This window comes from Lycorma delicatula, chromosome 6 (genome assembly GCF_047948215.1).
Source record: "Lycorma delicatula isolate Av1 chromosome 6, ASM4794821v1, whole genome shotgun sequence".
In the NCBI taxonomy this organism is placed as follows: Eukaryota; Metazoa; Arthropoda; class Insecta; order Hemiptera; family Fulgoridae; genus Lycorma; species Lycorma delicatula.
The window spans coordinates 162,781,976-162,799,194 of record NC_134460.1 but is presented as its reverse complement, the minus strand read 5'-3'; the positions used below and the strand labels follow the sequence as shown (position 1 = coordinate 162,799,194).

The 17,219-nt window shown below is 27.0% G+C and overlaps 1 protein-coding gene across 16 annotated transcripts in view; it reads right to left on the bottom strand.

The window, feature by feature from the left end:
- The window catches only part of LOC142326441 (uncharacterized), a 373,983-nt gene that overhangs the window by 12,177 nt on the left and 344,587 nt on the right, over window positions 1-17,219 (bottom strand). Inside the window, exon 3 of one of the 16 annotated variants that reach the window (XM_075368947.1) lies at window positions 7,859-8,033. The exons of the other annotated variants lie outside the window; for them this stretch is intronic. Within the exon in view, the coding sequence (XP_075225062.1) occupies window positions 7,990-8,033 (44 nt within the window). The 3' untranslated portion in view covers window positions 7,859-7,989. The remainder of the gene's footprint in view (window positions 1-7,858; window positions 8,034-17,219) is intronic. 16 annotated transcript variants of the gene reach the window in all.

Genomic DNA, 17,219 nt, shown 5'->3' with positions numbered 1-17,219 from the left:
TGCAGGGCAGGAAACACAGTGATTGGACAAAAAGTAGATATCCCAGACAAATTTTTTAGCAACTGCAAAGGACACCATTTTGGAACAGTAGAAAAAAAATGTAACCGATCATCTGAAGGATACTCTGATTTCTGAGTTCCAACACTGCTATGAAGAGTTAGAAAACCATTTGAAGCATCGCTTGGCTTCCTAATGGAACTATTTCAAAGGTGATAGTGTCCATGTATAATTGCATTGTAAATAAAAAGGTTTTTCTGAACCAGTTTCATTACTTCATTTACAGACCTTGTAATTGGCTATTGAAGGAGTATTATGAGCTGCGAGCTAAGTTTTGTACATCTAATTTTTTTTCTTTTATGAACATTTTTATAGTTATCATTTACCAGATAAAATTTAACGTAAGTACACAGAAAAGTATTCAATTTTATTTTTAAATAATTAAAAGAAAAGTTTTAATATTTTAATTAAAATATTGGGTTTAAAAAAAGTAACAGGAGATTACAATTAAATAAATATATATATATACTTGGACAATATATATATTATATATATATATATAAATATTATATTATATATATATATATAAATATATATATATACTTGCAAACAATATATATATTATATATATATATAATTATTATATTATATATATATATATAAATATATATATATACTTGCAAAGGACACCATTTTGGAACAGTAGAAAAAAAATGTAACCGATCATCTGAAGGATACTCTGATTTCTTTTCTTTTAATAATCTTTTAATTTTCTTTTAATAATCTTTTCTTTTTTGAATTTTTTTTCTTTTATGAACATTTTTATAGTTATCATTTACCAGATAAAATTTAACGTAAGTACACAGAAAAGTATTCAATTTTATTTTTAAATAATTAAAAGAAAAGTTTTAATATTTTAATTAAAATATTGGGTTTAAAAAAAGTAACAGGAGATTACAATTAAATAAATATATATATATACTTGGACAATATATATATTATATATATATATAAATATTATATTATATATATATATAAATATATATATATACTTGCAAACAATATATATATTATATATATATATAATTATTATATTATATATATATATAAATATATATATATACTTGCAAAGGACACCATTTTGGAACAGTAGAAAAAAAATGTAACCGATCATCTGAAGGATACTCTGATTTCTGAGTTCCAACACTGCTATGAAGAGTGAGAAAACCATTTGAAGCATCGCTTGGCTTCCTAATGGAACTATTTCAAAGGTGATAGTGTCCATGTATAATTGCATTGTAAATAAAAAGGTTTTTCTGAACCAGTTTCATTACTTCATTTACAGACCTTGTAATTGGCTATTGAAGGAGTATTATGAGCTGCGAGCTAAGTTTTGTACATCTAATTTTTTTTCTTTTATGAACATTTTTATAGTTATCATTTACCAGATAAAATTTAACGTAAGTACACAGAAAAGTATTCAATTTTATTTTTAAATAATTAAAAGAAAAGTTTTAATATTTTAATTAAAATATTGGGTTTAAAAAAAGTAACAGGAGATTACAATTAAATAAATATATATATATACTTGGAAAAGTATATAGTTACAACACCTACTTGAAAAGCAGGTGTTGTAACTCTCCCCACAAGGAATGATTAAGACCACTGTAACCTCCAAACAAAAGAAAGAAAACACAAGGAGATAAAAAATAAGCAGTTTGGTAAAAAAAACAGGAAAACATAGCAGATTTTAAAATAGTATATACATAGGACATATATATTTTTCATTTGACTTTATGACCAAAAAGAATCTACTTTCTTGAAATTTATTCTAGACCTGATTAGGATTAATTAGGATTTTTCTAGATCAGGATTAATCCCTGAACCAAAAAAACCTGAAAATAAATAAGATTTATTTTTTTAATTTTTGTAAAATCAATATTATTTGTGTTAAAAAGTAAGTTAACTTCAGTTTTTAAAGCAGTATATTTCTTCCTTCATTTATTCCTAGCAAGTAGAGACTTATTCCTGATTTGATTTACTTTAACTTTTTTTTTTTTTGAGAGGTAGATTTTACAGCATGTGAAAAATGGCACACCCAGTGGGATATGAACCCACTGATATGATCTACTGAGAAATGAACCCAACATTTTCTACATGAAAGAAGGCAAAGGTGGCATCATCTGCTATGAGACCAGTAATATGAATGGAAAAGAAAGTTCTGTAAATAACTGAAGGGCGACGGAAGAACCGGATCACCATTTATAAAAATGGTAGCTTAATACCACAGCACTTTTCTTTCCACTGGTTTTTTCCAACACTTAAGAAACTATCTGTTGAAATTAAATATTAATTAGACAATTGCTCTTTATTTATAACATCAACACAACAATTATATCACTCTAAGTAAATTTATAGGTGACTATTCATTAGCAGCATGTACTATAGCTTCATGACTCCATTTAGATGTAATGAAAATCATCCATCAAAGTCTAGTAAGACTGAAGTCTTAAACATCTAGAATGTCCTGGAAAACTGAACGCATAAAAGAAAAAACCACTATCAATAAAAATATATTGTACACTGTCTTTCAACCACTATTTACATAAATATATACAAAATTACTTCATTTCACATAGGCTTCATTCTTTAAGCTTTTTTCCACACCTATCTGGCCTAAAAGTACTTCCCACAGCATGCTTTGAAGTACAGGTAAAACAAAACTGTTTGCTATATGAAAAATTGAACTGTTTACTCGCAACACAAATTTGATGGCTAATGAAGAACAAACTGACAATATATTTACTGTGAAGAGGTGCTGTTGAAAATACTGCATCACCATTTTCAAAAATGGTATCTTACTACCAAGGCATTTTTTTTCCAGAGGTTTTTTCTGCGCTTGGACCTATTTGTTGAAATTAAATATTACTTAGAAAGTTGAATAAAAAAAAGGATGTAGGAGAAGCTGCTCTTTAGGTAGAACTTCCATGCAACAATTATATCACTGTAAGAAAACTGATAGGTAACCATTCACTATCATCATCTTTTCATGTCACCAATGTAGGTGTAATGAAAAGCATTCATCAAAAAACTAATCACTAAAGTCCAAAATGTACTGGAAAAACTGACCTCATAAAAGGAAAAACTTATATATTATCAACAAAGATATATACTGTCTTTTAATCATTATTTACAAAAACATTTACTAGATTATTTTATTCTTTAAGCTTTTTTCCAAACCAATCCGCCATAAAAGTACTTCCCACCACATACTCTGAAATACAGTTAAAGCAAAACTGATTGCTATATCATAGATGAACTGCTTGCATAAAAAATTTCACAACTAATGAACCGACTGAAAATAATTTATTGAAACCATCCTTTAGAAAAGTAAACCACTCATCTAGTTTTATGGCTGATTAACTGGGATACTGTAGGATCCTAGTTCCTAGTAAAGGTATTTATTATTACACGTACTATAGAAAATATCAGTCGTCCTCTTTATTTATAAGTATTATTCATTTATTTGAAATAGTTAAACGATTGTATATTCTAACTTGTCTGATTTTGACTAGTCTATTACACTCTAGTTTTTTAATATGTTCTTTTTATATACAACTGTAATAGTCTGACTGTTGAAAGAAGACATCTGGGAGTCTAAGCTGCCATAATTTTGTAACTAATAGTTGCAAAAAAACAACAAAAAAAACACGGTACACTTGTTTAAAAATTAAAGATCGAAACTGTAACTCAAAATAAAGATATATGAGGGTTGGCTGAAATGTAATGTGAACTAGAATGTAACAGAAGAATGAAATGTTGCACAAAGTGACTGGTGCTGCCATCTTGTAGTTTCATTCCTCTACTAAATAATATTCAAAAACTCATGAACTCACACACTCTCATTTTCTGCCAGTTGTCATTGTTATGGAGTCTAGTATGCATCTACTACATCAACAAATCTAAAACAATGTGCAGAAATTTTGAAAGTGGAAAAATGAATGCTGATGACATTCATGTAATATAAAAGCTATTTTTGATGACAAAATTGTTGATCAATGTACTGTAGTAGGTAGGCAATAAAATTTTAAGCATCAGAAGCTTACCAGCTGGTAAAGCAAATAATGAGGATAAACCTTGCAGTAATTTCTGTGACTGATGAGAATCACCAAAGGAAATGTTTCCACTTTCTTTTGGTGTTTCTAACGCACATGCTAAACATCTTAGAAGATATGTATTTGTGTTGTGTTTAACAATCCAAGCAGTTGATTATTCTGGAACACAATTATACTTAGCTGCCCACATTATGTGCAATTGCTGAGGCTCTTGTGAAGTCGAAATTTGAACCTATTCCTCATCCTCCATACTCAATAGATTTAGCCCCCTGCAATTTTCAATTTCCGCAATTAAAGAAGGATATTAAAGGTGATCATTTTGCCATGAATGATGAACTGAACAATACAGTAAGGTTGTGGATGAAAGAAATTTCCAGCACTCCTGATTGACAGAATGAGAAGACCAACTAAATGTTGGGTAAAATGTGTAGTTATAAATGGTGACTATGTTGAAAAAAAATGTAAGTTTTTGTTATAAATATAATGTACCTTTATGCTTTATTTGATTATTTTTTTTCATTTGCCAGTTTTGGTGTGTGCATTACATTCCAGTCAATCCTGGAAGTTTTTTTAGACCTTTATTATTTTAATCAAGGTCTTCTACAACTTAATTAATCACCAGATGTGAAATCTTATGATGGTAAAGATGAAAATTAACATTTTACAACAGGTTCACAACAATTTACAGTAAAATGTCTTGTGGAATAGAGCTCAAAAATTACACACAAAAAAAAGAACAAAGTAGTATAAATATATTTTAGTAATATATTTGTACATTGAATGAAAGAAAAGATTTGCATTATGAACTAAATTTTGTATGAGGATAGGTGGATGGTTGAGGCTTATCTGGATCTGTTAAATTCTAAAATTTTAAGTCTCTCATTCTATCTGCTTGCCGTATGATACTGTTGAATTTTAATTAACATTTCTGATCTAATAACTAAGAATTCAACAGTGTTATATATATATAATCATTTCATGAACAAAGCATTATAGTGCCTATAATTTCCTACTAAATAATGATACACCGTGTATATAATCTTGGAGACTTCCAAATTATCATAGATACAGCTCTTTTTCTTAACAGTGTTTAGACTAATTATGTTTTTCTTCTTTTGAATTTGCGTAATTCATAATGTCGTTAAAAGCTTGTTTGATCTGTATGATAAATACCTAGCTAACTGCATTCAATTCTTGAACCTTCCAGATGAAAAGTGAAAGTACTCCATCATGGAGTTTGGCAATTTACAATATTATTGATTACTTTACTGGTGTTTTTAATGTACGTATTTGGATATGAGCAACTTTTATGTTTTTTGTGGCAAATGTATGTTTATAAATTTGAAATGTACTTTACATATATTAAATTTTAAATGTAATCATTTAATAAATATTAACAATAAATTTTTTGTTGGAATGTAGTTTCATATTTTCTTATACAAATAAATCTCAATCGCTTTTAACTTTTTTTTTTTTTTAGGTGTTTTAACCAAACTGTTGTAAGCAACCTGATAAATACACATCTGTCTATAATTATATTATTTAAGGCCAAATAAACTATCAATTGATTAAAAAAGATTTAACACTTGGACATTCACTTATTAACCTTATAAAAGACACATTGTAGCTTTTTAATGAAGTTTGAATTGATACAAATAAGTACACATTGACATAACTATAGTAACATTACATCTAATATCACAAGTTATCTCATTTGAGCTTTAGTTACTTCAGCTGGCTTTTATATCCGTGTTACCATATCACTGAGATTCAGTTAAGGACACTCTTATGTGCCCAATAATGCTTGAGGTCGAAAAAGACCAACTATTGAACTGTACAAAGTGTCTGTTGTATAATATTACAATCTCAGAATAGATAAATAAAAGAACAATTGGTCACCTGACTGAATCGATTTCTGAACAGCTAGTGATTAAAGAATATTATTAAATAATTATTTTAAATCATTATTAAATGTTTAGATATCATTAAGCAATTTTAAAATCATGGAACAATCCTGTTGTTTATACATAATTCAAAACAAGATAACTACTACTTCTTAGAACCACTAGTTATCTTGTTCTTAGAACAGTAGAATTTGTTCATAATATACTAAATTTAGTGCATTGAGCACTGATTAATGATTATTGATGAAATAATTATAACAATATTCCCATGTTCTTCTTTTATTTTTCCCAGTTTTTGTAAATAAGAAATCCAAGGAGAAGTTGGTAAAAATTGTGTGTAAAAACCAATGTAAGATTAAATATTTAATAATGAACTGCAAGAAGCAATGCTGTATGGTAGTAGGAGAACGGTCTCAGAGACAAACAACATTCAGCTTACAGATGAATGTTGTAAGTAAACTATAGTATGTTGTAAGTAAACTATAAAAGATTGAAATATCTTATATGGAGCCATTAAACGACAGATTGGAAATTATTCAAGGTATCTGGAGTTGACAGCCGAAGGAGTAGATGGGAGATCCCATGTTAAGTCTGACAAAAACGATGGGTTTTGGTAGTGGATACTTTCCCTCCTACTGCATCTCATTATTAATCACCTCCTGTCTAAGAAAGATGGTTTTTTTTTTGTAATGAAAAATAGTATGAAATTTATTACAAATACATAGTTATTACAGTGTAATAAGCAAAGAACATTACTGTAAAATGTTATAAAATTCAGAAAATGAATCTGGTCATTACTGCAATACAAAAAAATGAAGTTAAAATGAAAATTTTGCTTCACTTTAGTAATAAGTTTGGAAAAAAATTTAAAAAATGAAGTAACTGTCTTGACCTTATAAATATTAATGTCATTGATTAATAAATTATTTAATTATTTATTTTTAATTAGATTTAAATCATTTTTTTTTTATAATTTATTATTCAGTAAAATGATTACCATCTATAATTTAGCCAAAATATTCATGCAGTTAAAGATAACAACAAAGTTCCAAAAATATGTTTTACAAATAAAGTAATAATTAAATAAATTATAATTAAAACTAATTTACATTCCAGTTAAAAAAACTTGCAAGAAAATATAGCTTTTTATATATGAAAAAAAAAACAAAGAATTTTGAAGCAAACTAAAAAATTAATGAACAGATAATCAATTATTCTAGCATTTTTTTTTAAATCGATGCTAATTCATAGTTATTAGAAATATGTGAAACATAATAAGAAATAATAAAAATAAGTGATTAAAGCATGTTACTATCCATGTTCTAAAAAATAAAAAAATAAAAACGATCATGTTATTTAATAATTGCGAAAGAATAACAAACAAAATGAGTTAGGATAATGTAAAATAAATAAGTAAATAAAACCAAAATAAAAATAGCTTCCTAGTAATTACAGACTCTAGGAGTGTACTTGAGAGCTTGAGCTGCAAACGTTCTGAATCCATCGTCCAGATTATTCATGATATCCTTTCAAGGATAAATAAGACTGCAGTACTGGTACGGGTCCCTGGCCATTGTGGCATCCTCAGGAACGAACGGGCCGATGAGGCTGCCAAGAAAGCTGCAATAAATGGCATCTGAGTACAATCGACATGTGTGGGACTTCATGAGATCAGTCCATGTAAAATTGCTCAGTGGAATAGATTCTGACTGTTGAGTCCTCCCACAGCATTATATAACATCCGGGAGAATGTGCTCGACAAACCTCTTTCCCCGAGCAACAGAAGAGACCAAGTCATCTTAACTCGGCTAAGGATTGGAAACACCAGGCTCACCCACTCACCTACTTGGGTCTCCTCAGAAGATCTGTGAGGCTTGCAAGGTCAAATGGTCCGTGTCCCAGCTGCTCTTTGATTGCCAATCTTTGGAACCATCCGACAAAACTCAGACCTGGGTTCAGATATGAAATTTCTATTAAACCAGAACGAAGGTATAAAACGTCTGTTGCGGTTCCTCTCCTACAGTGGAATGAAGAATACGATTTAGTGATTTTTGTTTGATTTATGAATTTTATTTTGTATTTTTTGTTGTCACTTGTCTATGTTTATTCTTTATTGTTCCTGTTTCTTTACTGTTTATTTTTGTTGTTTTATTTAATACTACAGGATAGTGTTACTGTCACTAATGACTATAATTGTTGAAGCGACTGTAAATAAAAGCATTAAAAAATAAATAAAAAATAAAAACAAAACATATTTTAAAGCACTGATTTATTTTATTAAGGATAAACAAAGCAAGAAGCATTAAGCATTACATGCTTAACGTTACAAGCACACAAAACTGTATACTTATACTCTATACTACATTCTTTTTTACTTAGCAGACTTACTAACTTAAAAATAAATATTCAAAATAATAATAATAACATATATACATGCATTTACTTAAATACAGAATAATAATATTTATCCACATACTGCATTTATACAATATTTATATCCTATATGGAAAGTAGGCTTAAGTACAGTAGCTTAAAGTTTAAATAGGAAGTTATAATATAAAATGGTAGTTTTAAAACAGTGAACATCACTGTCAGTGTGAAAAAGGAAGTAACAATTAAATGATATGAGGGACACGGTATACAAATAATAATTTAATATAAAAAGATAAATAAATTAGATGAATACATGAATTACAGCCAATGAACACGAGAAAGGCAGTCAGTCATCTGGACAAGAAAAAACATTGTTGATAAAAATATTTTGTCTGCTAATGGACAGAGAGGAGTGAGAAAGTAACTAGAAATAAAGAATAATGTTACAATATTTTAGTCTGATTATGATGCACAAAATTTTTAACTCCTCAATAGGAAGGAGTACTTAAAAAGAGGAAGATAAAAAAAAAATGGTAATTCAATTTTCTCTTTTTTAATTTCTTGTTTGAAGATATTTAACATCTACCTTACAAAAAAATTTATGTAGAACGAAGAGGTTATCGCAAGACTTAATTTACAAATATGTGAGAAAACTGAAATTTTATTCATTCTTGTTCTTTCTATCTAAAAATATGATGGAATACTCTTGTAAAACCTTCCTTTTTGAATTTCTTCGATGTTGAAAGTAGCCATATTTAAATTTTCCTGCAAAAATCTACTCCCTGGAATATTAGAAAGTACTGAAAAACTTTATATAAAAATTTATTAAATTTGAAATAAACAAAATTTAATACCAATAGCCAATTCCTGTGACATAATTTTTTGATTGCACTAAAATGAAAATAGTAAATTCATTTTAATTGGATTTCTGTTTGGATGTTCCAAAGGCTGTTCAAAAGGCTGCATTTATAAGTAGAATAATAAAAAAAAACATGATATTCTTTATATAATAGAAAATGTTATGTAATACTAAATGCTTTTCAGCAAAATCTTACAACGGATTATATTCCAGGAGATTACTATGAAGCAACAACAATTAAATTTATGGGAAAGCAATGATAAATACAAGTATGCTTTTATTTGTATACATATATTATATGAGTGATGATAAAACTAATTACACCTAAACAATAATTTTTTTTTAACGCTTTAAGAAAAATACTGATGTATTAAACATTGATTTTTTAATGGTAATTATTCCCATATTTAATGTAAATTGGTAATCATAAATACACAAAGATTCTTTAATGAAGGTTAAAATATCATAGTGTTTGTTTTATTATTAAGAAACGAATGTAAGAAAAATCAAGGTGCACATTAAACTAAAAAATAATCAACATGTGTTTTGACTGAATGTGAAAAAGAGAGCAAGAACTGGGTTTTAGTATATGAACTATAACCGATCATAATTTTTTAATTCAACAGAAATTTTTCCTTGCCATAAAAATGTAGTGATGTTTTTTTACCAGTATTTGAATAAAAAGGCCAATTAAAAAAAAATGGTTTGATTTTGGTGGAAATTTAATATTTTGTGTCATAAACTACGGGAGGAGAAGCAAAATTGTTAAAAATATTCTTGCTATATCTATATGTGATTTTTATCAGTAACTTATAGGAAAGAAAAGTACGTATTCATTTGCTGCAGTACAGAAACATTGGAAAAAATTATTTGAATAAATGAAAGGAATGCAAAACACACGTTGGTTATTCATCATTTATAACTTTCATTCTTGAAATACCAAGTACAAACCTTCATATCAAGCAAAAAAAAGCAATCTGGATATTTTAAGCAAACTTAAATTATATAATACATATACAGAAGAAAATATTTTATATACTTATTTCAGAAAATATACAGCATAAGTATTAAAAAAAGCTTAAGTAACACACTTTTCTTTTATCTTAATTATTATATATACATTTTTACTATACATAACGTAATTACACAATAAAATTTTTAATTAAATGACTAGGTAATATGTAATAACAATTCAGTGTAATTGTATTACATTTATATTACAACCGTATTATAATTACAATCATATTATGGTTGTATTACATTGTATATATCTCCAAAACAGTTTCTTTTTATACAAAAGAGCTGTAAATAATTTTTATTTCTATAATAATTACACATGTAGTTTACACCAGTTTATATTTATTTTTTATGCGTTGTAAAATTAAAAACGCAAAAAGAGTTAACTAATACTTTTTATAGAATTAATTATGTAAGTAGATGTAAACACAATGGTTTTTCAGAAAATTAACTACTCTGAAATTTATGAATATTTAAAAATTAACCATTGAAATTTTTTTTACGTAAATGCTATGCTCCTAAAGAAAAGTTACTGCACCCATACAGAAGATATATCTACCGCCTTAATGAAGATGTATAAGGGGTAGATGTGGCACAAATAAAATGATCATTTTTTAATAATTTTATCAGTAAAAATGAGCACCTGTTGCAGGTAATGACTTACAAAGCTAAAAATTTAAAAATCTAAAAATTTTAAACAACTGAAGCTGGATTTATATTTGTGATTCTTGAATTACAAAACCAATTCTGGAAGAAATTATAAAACACATGATAATTTTAGTAAAGTATAAAACCAATGAAAAATTTTTTTTTTTAATTTTAATTTTGAAATGTCTACATTTACTGGATAAGATCATATCAGACACTGATATTTAAAATTATGATAAGTTTAAATTTGGAAATAAACTAAATGAAAAGAATATTTAGTAATATTTAAAAAGATATATTAGTTTCAGTAAGATGTCATCATTTTATATTCTAATTTAAATGTTTAATAATAATTATTTAAGATAATAATGGATCACATTTAAAAGATAAAAATTCATTAAATAAATTTCTTAATTAATTACATGGCACTGACGGTAACATTATTGATTATAGAACTATGAACTTATGTAAAAACTGTAACGTGAATGTTACGGAATAAAGTAGATGTACTAAAGACTGATAACTTAAAACAAGATTAAAATTCTTTTTTCAACTCACCCGTACTTTTTCAGAGCATAAAAATGCTTACATATATATTATATCAGACAAGAATGGAAACTTTATTTTTAAAATTAACATATCAACAGTACATATAATAAATAATTAATGATTTAATTCACCAATAAGCTTGATTCATGTGCATTTCAGGAATGTAACATGGAATTTTCATACTGTGAAACATCTGACCGTGATTTGATCCTTGAAAAAACTGCTTATGTAAGACGGAAATGCTACAACAAATATGCTTCAGAGGTTGGTAGAATGTGACCTCTGTTAACCTCCAAGGGGTCAATCCAGGTCTTACCATTAATTTCTTATCGATTGATAAATGAATACTAAAGCTTGATCCAATGAAGTTAATCAAAGTAATATATTCTTTCTAGCTATGAAATGTTCTTCTGAGAATAAGTCGCAAATATTTATATTTATTTAATAATTAATTAAGTTGTTTTAATTAAAAAAGTTTATATTATAAAAAATGTAACCACCATTTTAGATATATTACGACATAATTATTATTAGTATTAATATGAATGACTAATTGTAGAAAGTGATATAAATTGCTCGTCAAAGATGAACTAAAATTTTCTCTATTTCATGTCTGCTACAAATTCTATCTCATTTTCTACACTTTTGAAAAACAAAAATACAAAAATATAATCTATTCATCATTATTAATTAATCTCATTATTAAAATCAAAAATGGAAAACAGATCATTTAAATATACTTCAAGTATCATTAAAAAATCATAGTCTTTAGTACATTCCAATAGAGAATTAGCTGTTTATAAAATGATTTACATCTCTCCAAAGGAATCTTTATTGATGTTGTAGAACTGCGATTAAAATTCAGATAAAAGAATAATCTTTTAATTTAATTTGAACATCCACATTACAGGTATTATTTTTAGTAAAATACTAATTATTTTTTCAAATTTCGTAACTAAAGAAAAAATAACTTTCCTCAAAGGATTGACATTCATTTATGAATTAATATTTATTAATCCAAAGAGTCACCCAGGAAATTTTTTAGTTGTAGATTTTTTATCAATTAATTATATATGTTTATTAACAAAAATAATTAGTCAGGTAATTCTTTGTGCTATATAATTTTTAGGAATGGATAAGGGTGTTCTTTCAGAAGCCTGATCCTATTGCAGGATCTCTTTAGTTTTCAAGATTAAAAGAAACATTTTTAGCAGCATAAATAATAATTAGCTTAAAAAACTATTGATCAACTTCCATTTAAGATCAAAATGTTTTGATCTCCTAAAGAAAATTGGTACTTCAACTTCTCGGAGGTAGCCTTTAAATTAATACTCTACATCTTTTACTGACGATTCTTCTTCAGGTAAATTGTATCTGTCATTGTCCATTCCTTTTCTTTACTTTCTGACAAAGGTTCTGTAGGCTAGGATACATCCTAACCGACACACAAATTGATCTATTTTGATCAAGCCCCACCTGTGGTCCTATCAGGCCTTCCTATCTGATGGCCGCACAATAAGCCTAATGTTTGTGATAATTACGATGTAAAGATGGGGATCCTATTTGCAAAAATATATTATAAAATGGCACTTAATATTTGATTTTAATTTTATTTAATTTACTTAAAGTTATCAGTTATTTTATTATACTGTGTTAGAAGCTGGTACTAATACAACCACTGGATTGATATAAACTACTGAGGGAGCTCATACCAACCGCAGTGGAAGTGATCTTGTGGATGTTAAACTGGTGTTATAAGTGAAAAATAAACTTTGACGTTGCTTCTTTTGTTGTAAAAGGAAAGTGAATTTCTTTTAATCATATCTCTTTTTGCAAAATGTAATTTAAACTAACAGTACATTTATCACTATTTGAGAATAGTAATCACATTACAAAACTCATGAGACTTTACATTGGTTTAATTCTTGATTTTGTATAAAACGTCCTTCATAAGTAGATGTTTAGTTATCCTTTTCTCACATTACATTAAGAACGCTACAAAAAAAATTACCATAAAGACAGGATGCAGTAGTGTTATTTACTAATCCAAAACAATGGTGAGATATTGGTCACTCAATTCCACGATTGGTATTACATGTTGCACAGTTGGGCTGTATTGCATGTTAGGAATATGGTTAAGTGTTTAGTGAGGGATTAATGTTCAGTGGATAAGTGGAGTATTTTCTTAATAAATATTTATGAATTATTAATTGCTGCTCTTGGAGTTCACAAGCTGTATTAAGCCCACACATACACCAAATGTCTGGTAGGTATATAAATATACCTACCTTTAAAACTTCAATTAAAACTACCCTTAAAACTTCAATTTTAAAAAGCTTGCAAATTAAAAACTGAAATATTGTTGTTCAAAACCATCAGTTTTTAATGATAAATGAAACCAAATTTATTATTTATCGTACACAATTGAGAAAGTTTGTATGATTTACGAAAATTTTACTATTTAAGGAATGCTGATCCCCGAGACAGCATGGTAGCCGCTCGACCTTTCATTTGGAGGTCCCAGGTTTGAATCTCGGTCAGACACAGCATTTTTCATATACTAAAAAATTCCAATTTCATATCATACCCCGCACACAAGCTTCAAGCTTATGTAGTGATATCATCAAGCCCCCCCAAAAAAGAAGACATCTATTAATGGTGAATTTGGATTGATCTGTAATAAAAAATTAATAGTTTTGTATAATCTTCAACACAAATCATCATTAACAGCACTCCAAGATGAAAATCAGAGCAACATTACCTGATAACATGACATGATATTGAATATCAAAAATTTATCAAATTATGTTACAGGATATAATTTAAAACAATTAAATACTGAAGCCAGGATATACAGAGACAATTGCAAGGTACTAAAGATAAGTTGTTACTGAATTATCCCTGAAAGATAATCTCTTTTCATATCTGTATTAATAGCATTGAAAATATCAAATGAAACTGGAAATGCAATAATAGCTGTAAACATCAGGTAGATGAAAACATTAATATTGCGTAACTTCTTTTTGAGTTCATTCCTTCAAAATTTCTTACATGTAACTGAAAATTTAATAATTTTCTTAATTGATGGAAATCAGAGACTCAAATTAAGAGTTTTCTCATAAATCTAAATAAGATGTAATTTATCGTATTTGACTCTAAATTATAAATCGATTTATAATCACGTACTACTTGAAAAATAATTCTGGTTTGTCAGCATATACCCCACTATCTAAAAAATTCTGTAAATGAAATTAAATATGGTAAGGCTAAACAGCCTTCAATTACAAAAAAAAAATCTTAAAGTTAATCATTTGAAACCAGCCACATCATTTTATCAGAATGATATACTTGCATTCATATGTAATGAAACAAAGCATGTTTTTTTTTTAAACATCCAATCAAAGTTAATGTTAATTGATAATACATATACGTTTTTAAACAAACAAAACTTTTTTTTTATCAAATTAATCATATTTTTTTTTTAAATTAACAAAAACATACAGGAATAAGATATTATAATAATATAATAATAGCCATGCGATGCAATTTGCAATAAAACATCAGAATTTTGCCACCGATCATTTTTTAATATTTTACAACAAACTTTCATTCATTCTCTATTTGTTTATGTACTACTGTGCAAAAACTAAACAAACACTCAAAAAAGGACACATAAAATATTACTGAGAACATGCTTTTGTTACTAAAATTGAAAAAAAAAACAACATACATTCAGTGTTAATCACAAAAAAAATCTGAGATCCATTTAAAAACACTAATACAGGAGATAATTTTTCCTTTTTTAAATCAAACAACTCATTAATTTAAGTTGATCTGACCATTTTAAATTTCAACATAAACGTTTTTAAATATATAATTATTTGTTTCAGTTGAGCATTTTTCTTTCAAGTTAGCACTAATACATTTTACTTTGCTACAACCTTCTGACAATGTATAAGAAAAAATATACAAGATGCGCCTCAAACACTGTGCTTCATAATTTTATGTATATGAATAAATAAAAATGCAGTGCGTATCTTTGCAATATATATAATTAATCACTAATACTTCATATGATTTTGTTTAAGCGACACAATATACTTAATACATTTTTTATTATTAATAAATTTTATTGTATATGCAAATATTTACACATACATGCACGTGGACATATGTACTTAATTACATATATATAATATAAAAAACTGAACTGGCAAGAAATATAAATTAAATGGACATCTACTACTTGAAAACAGCTTTTTTTCCATAAAAATATCAAACATTTTCCAAAAAATTAATAATTAACCCGACAATAATTTTATGAAAAAAAAATCAGCTTAAATTCTTGTATAAGATATTAAGTTATTAACTGTACTCTCTTACAGCGTTAAAACTTTATTTCTCTGATATATATTACAGCTTTCAAATATTAACTACATCATCAGCAAATTAATTTACTACCAGTTACATTTCAAAAATGTTAACAAAAAGAACAGCAATAAGAAAAAAACATTAATTACTGACGGTATAAACATTGACTATGAAACATACACACTGCATCATCTGCAGAATGGTGTAAATTTATTGCAGGCGTCATCAATAATAATATATATTTTAGATTAGTAATCATTATTAATGGCTATATTTAATAAAACTGTAGGATACTTGTATTGCAGCTTAATTTTGTGATAGTAACAACAAGTACCTTGATTCCAGTCAAGGTAAAGTGAACACCAGATCAGTTTCGATCACTGGAGTACAGTTTTTACCGATCACATGATTACTAAAATTGAAGATTATATGAAAGTACGTTACTTTTTAATGTAAATAAATGGTTTAAAAAGTATTGAATTTGAAGAAGACAAATAATAATGGACTTTTGATAAATAGCACATAATACATTAACTGAAGTCCCTTCTGTAAATCTTGTTGGTACAAAAAAAGGAAGCTTGAAACAAGGGTAAACACCAATATCATCAGTTTTGTAACAGATGTAGATGATTGACAAATTAAAAGTTATTAAATACAAAATAACTTGATATATTTTTATATTTTTGCTTTGTATTTTTGTTATTAAAGGACACACTGTTACTTCTACTAACTGATTTTATTATAGTTACCCAATTAAAAAATTACCTTAAAAAATTATCTACACATTAAAAAAAAAATAAGAATTAGTAATTCTAGCGATACTGAAACATAAAGGATTTTAATTGGTGAGAAATTGAGATATTGATGAATATTTCAGATGGTTTTTGAAACTCAAAGATTAAATCTCTAAGTAGAATAAGTGCAAAAGCAAAGAAATTGGGAAATTTTGATAATCCAACAGAAATACGTTCTTCTTCAATTATCAAAATTTTCCAATTTCTTTACACTTGCACTTATTCTATTTAGACATTTACTCTTTGAGTTTCATCATATCAATTCAAATATTCATCAACTTCCCAATTTCTCGTTAATTAAAATCCTATATGTTTCAGTATCACTAGTCAGTAATGTTTGCATCTATTTTTTTTTAAACTGAAGAAAACTGTTTTAAATAATTTTTTTGCTCTTTATTTTCATTTCTATTGTTTTTAGATTAGAAGAAATTTTTTTGCTCTTACAGAATTTCTTGTAGCTCCTATTAGTGTTGTCAAATTTTCCAGTTTTATAATTTGTCAAGAGAAGGCGTAATCTTATAAAAAATCTATTTCTGATCTTTTCTGTTTATTCTCAAAATTACAACAAAAAAAAATATCAGAAATCCCCAAA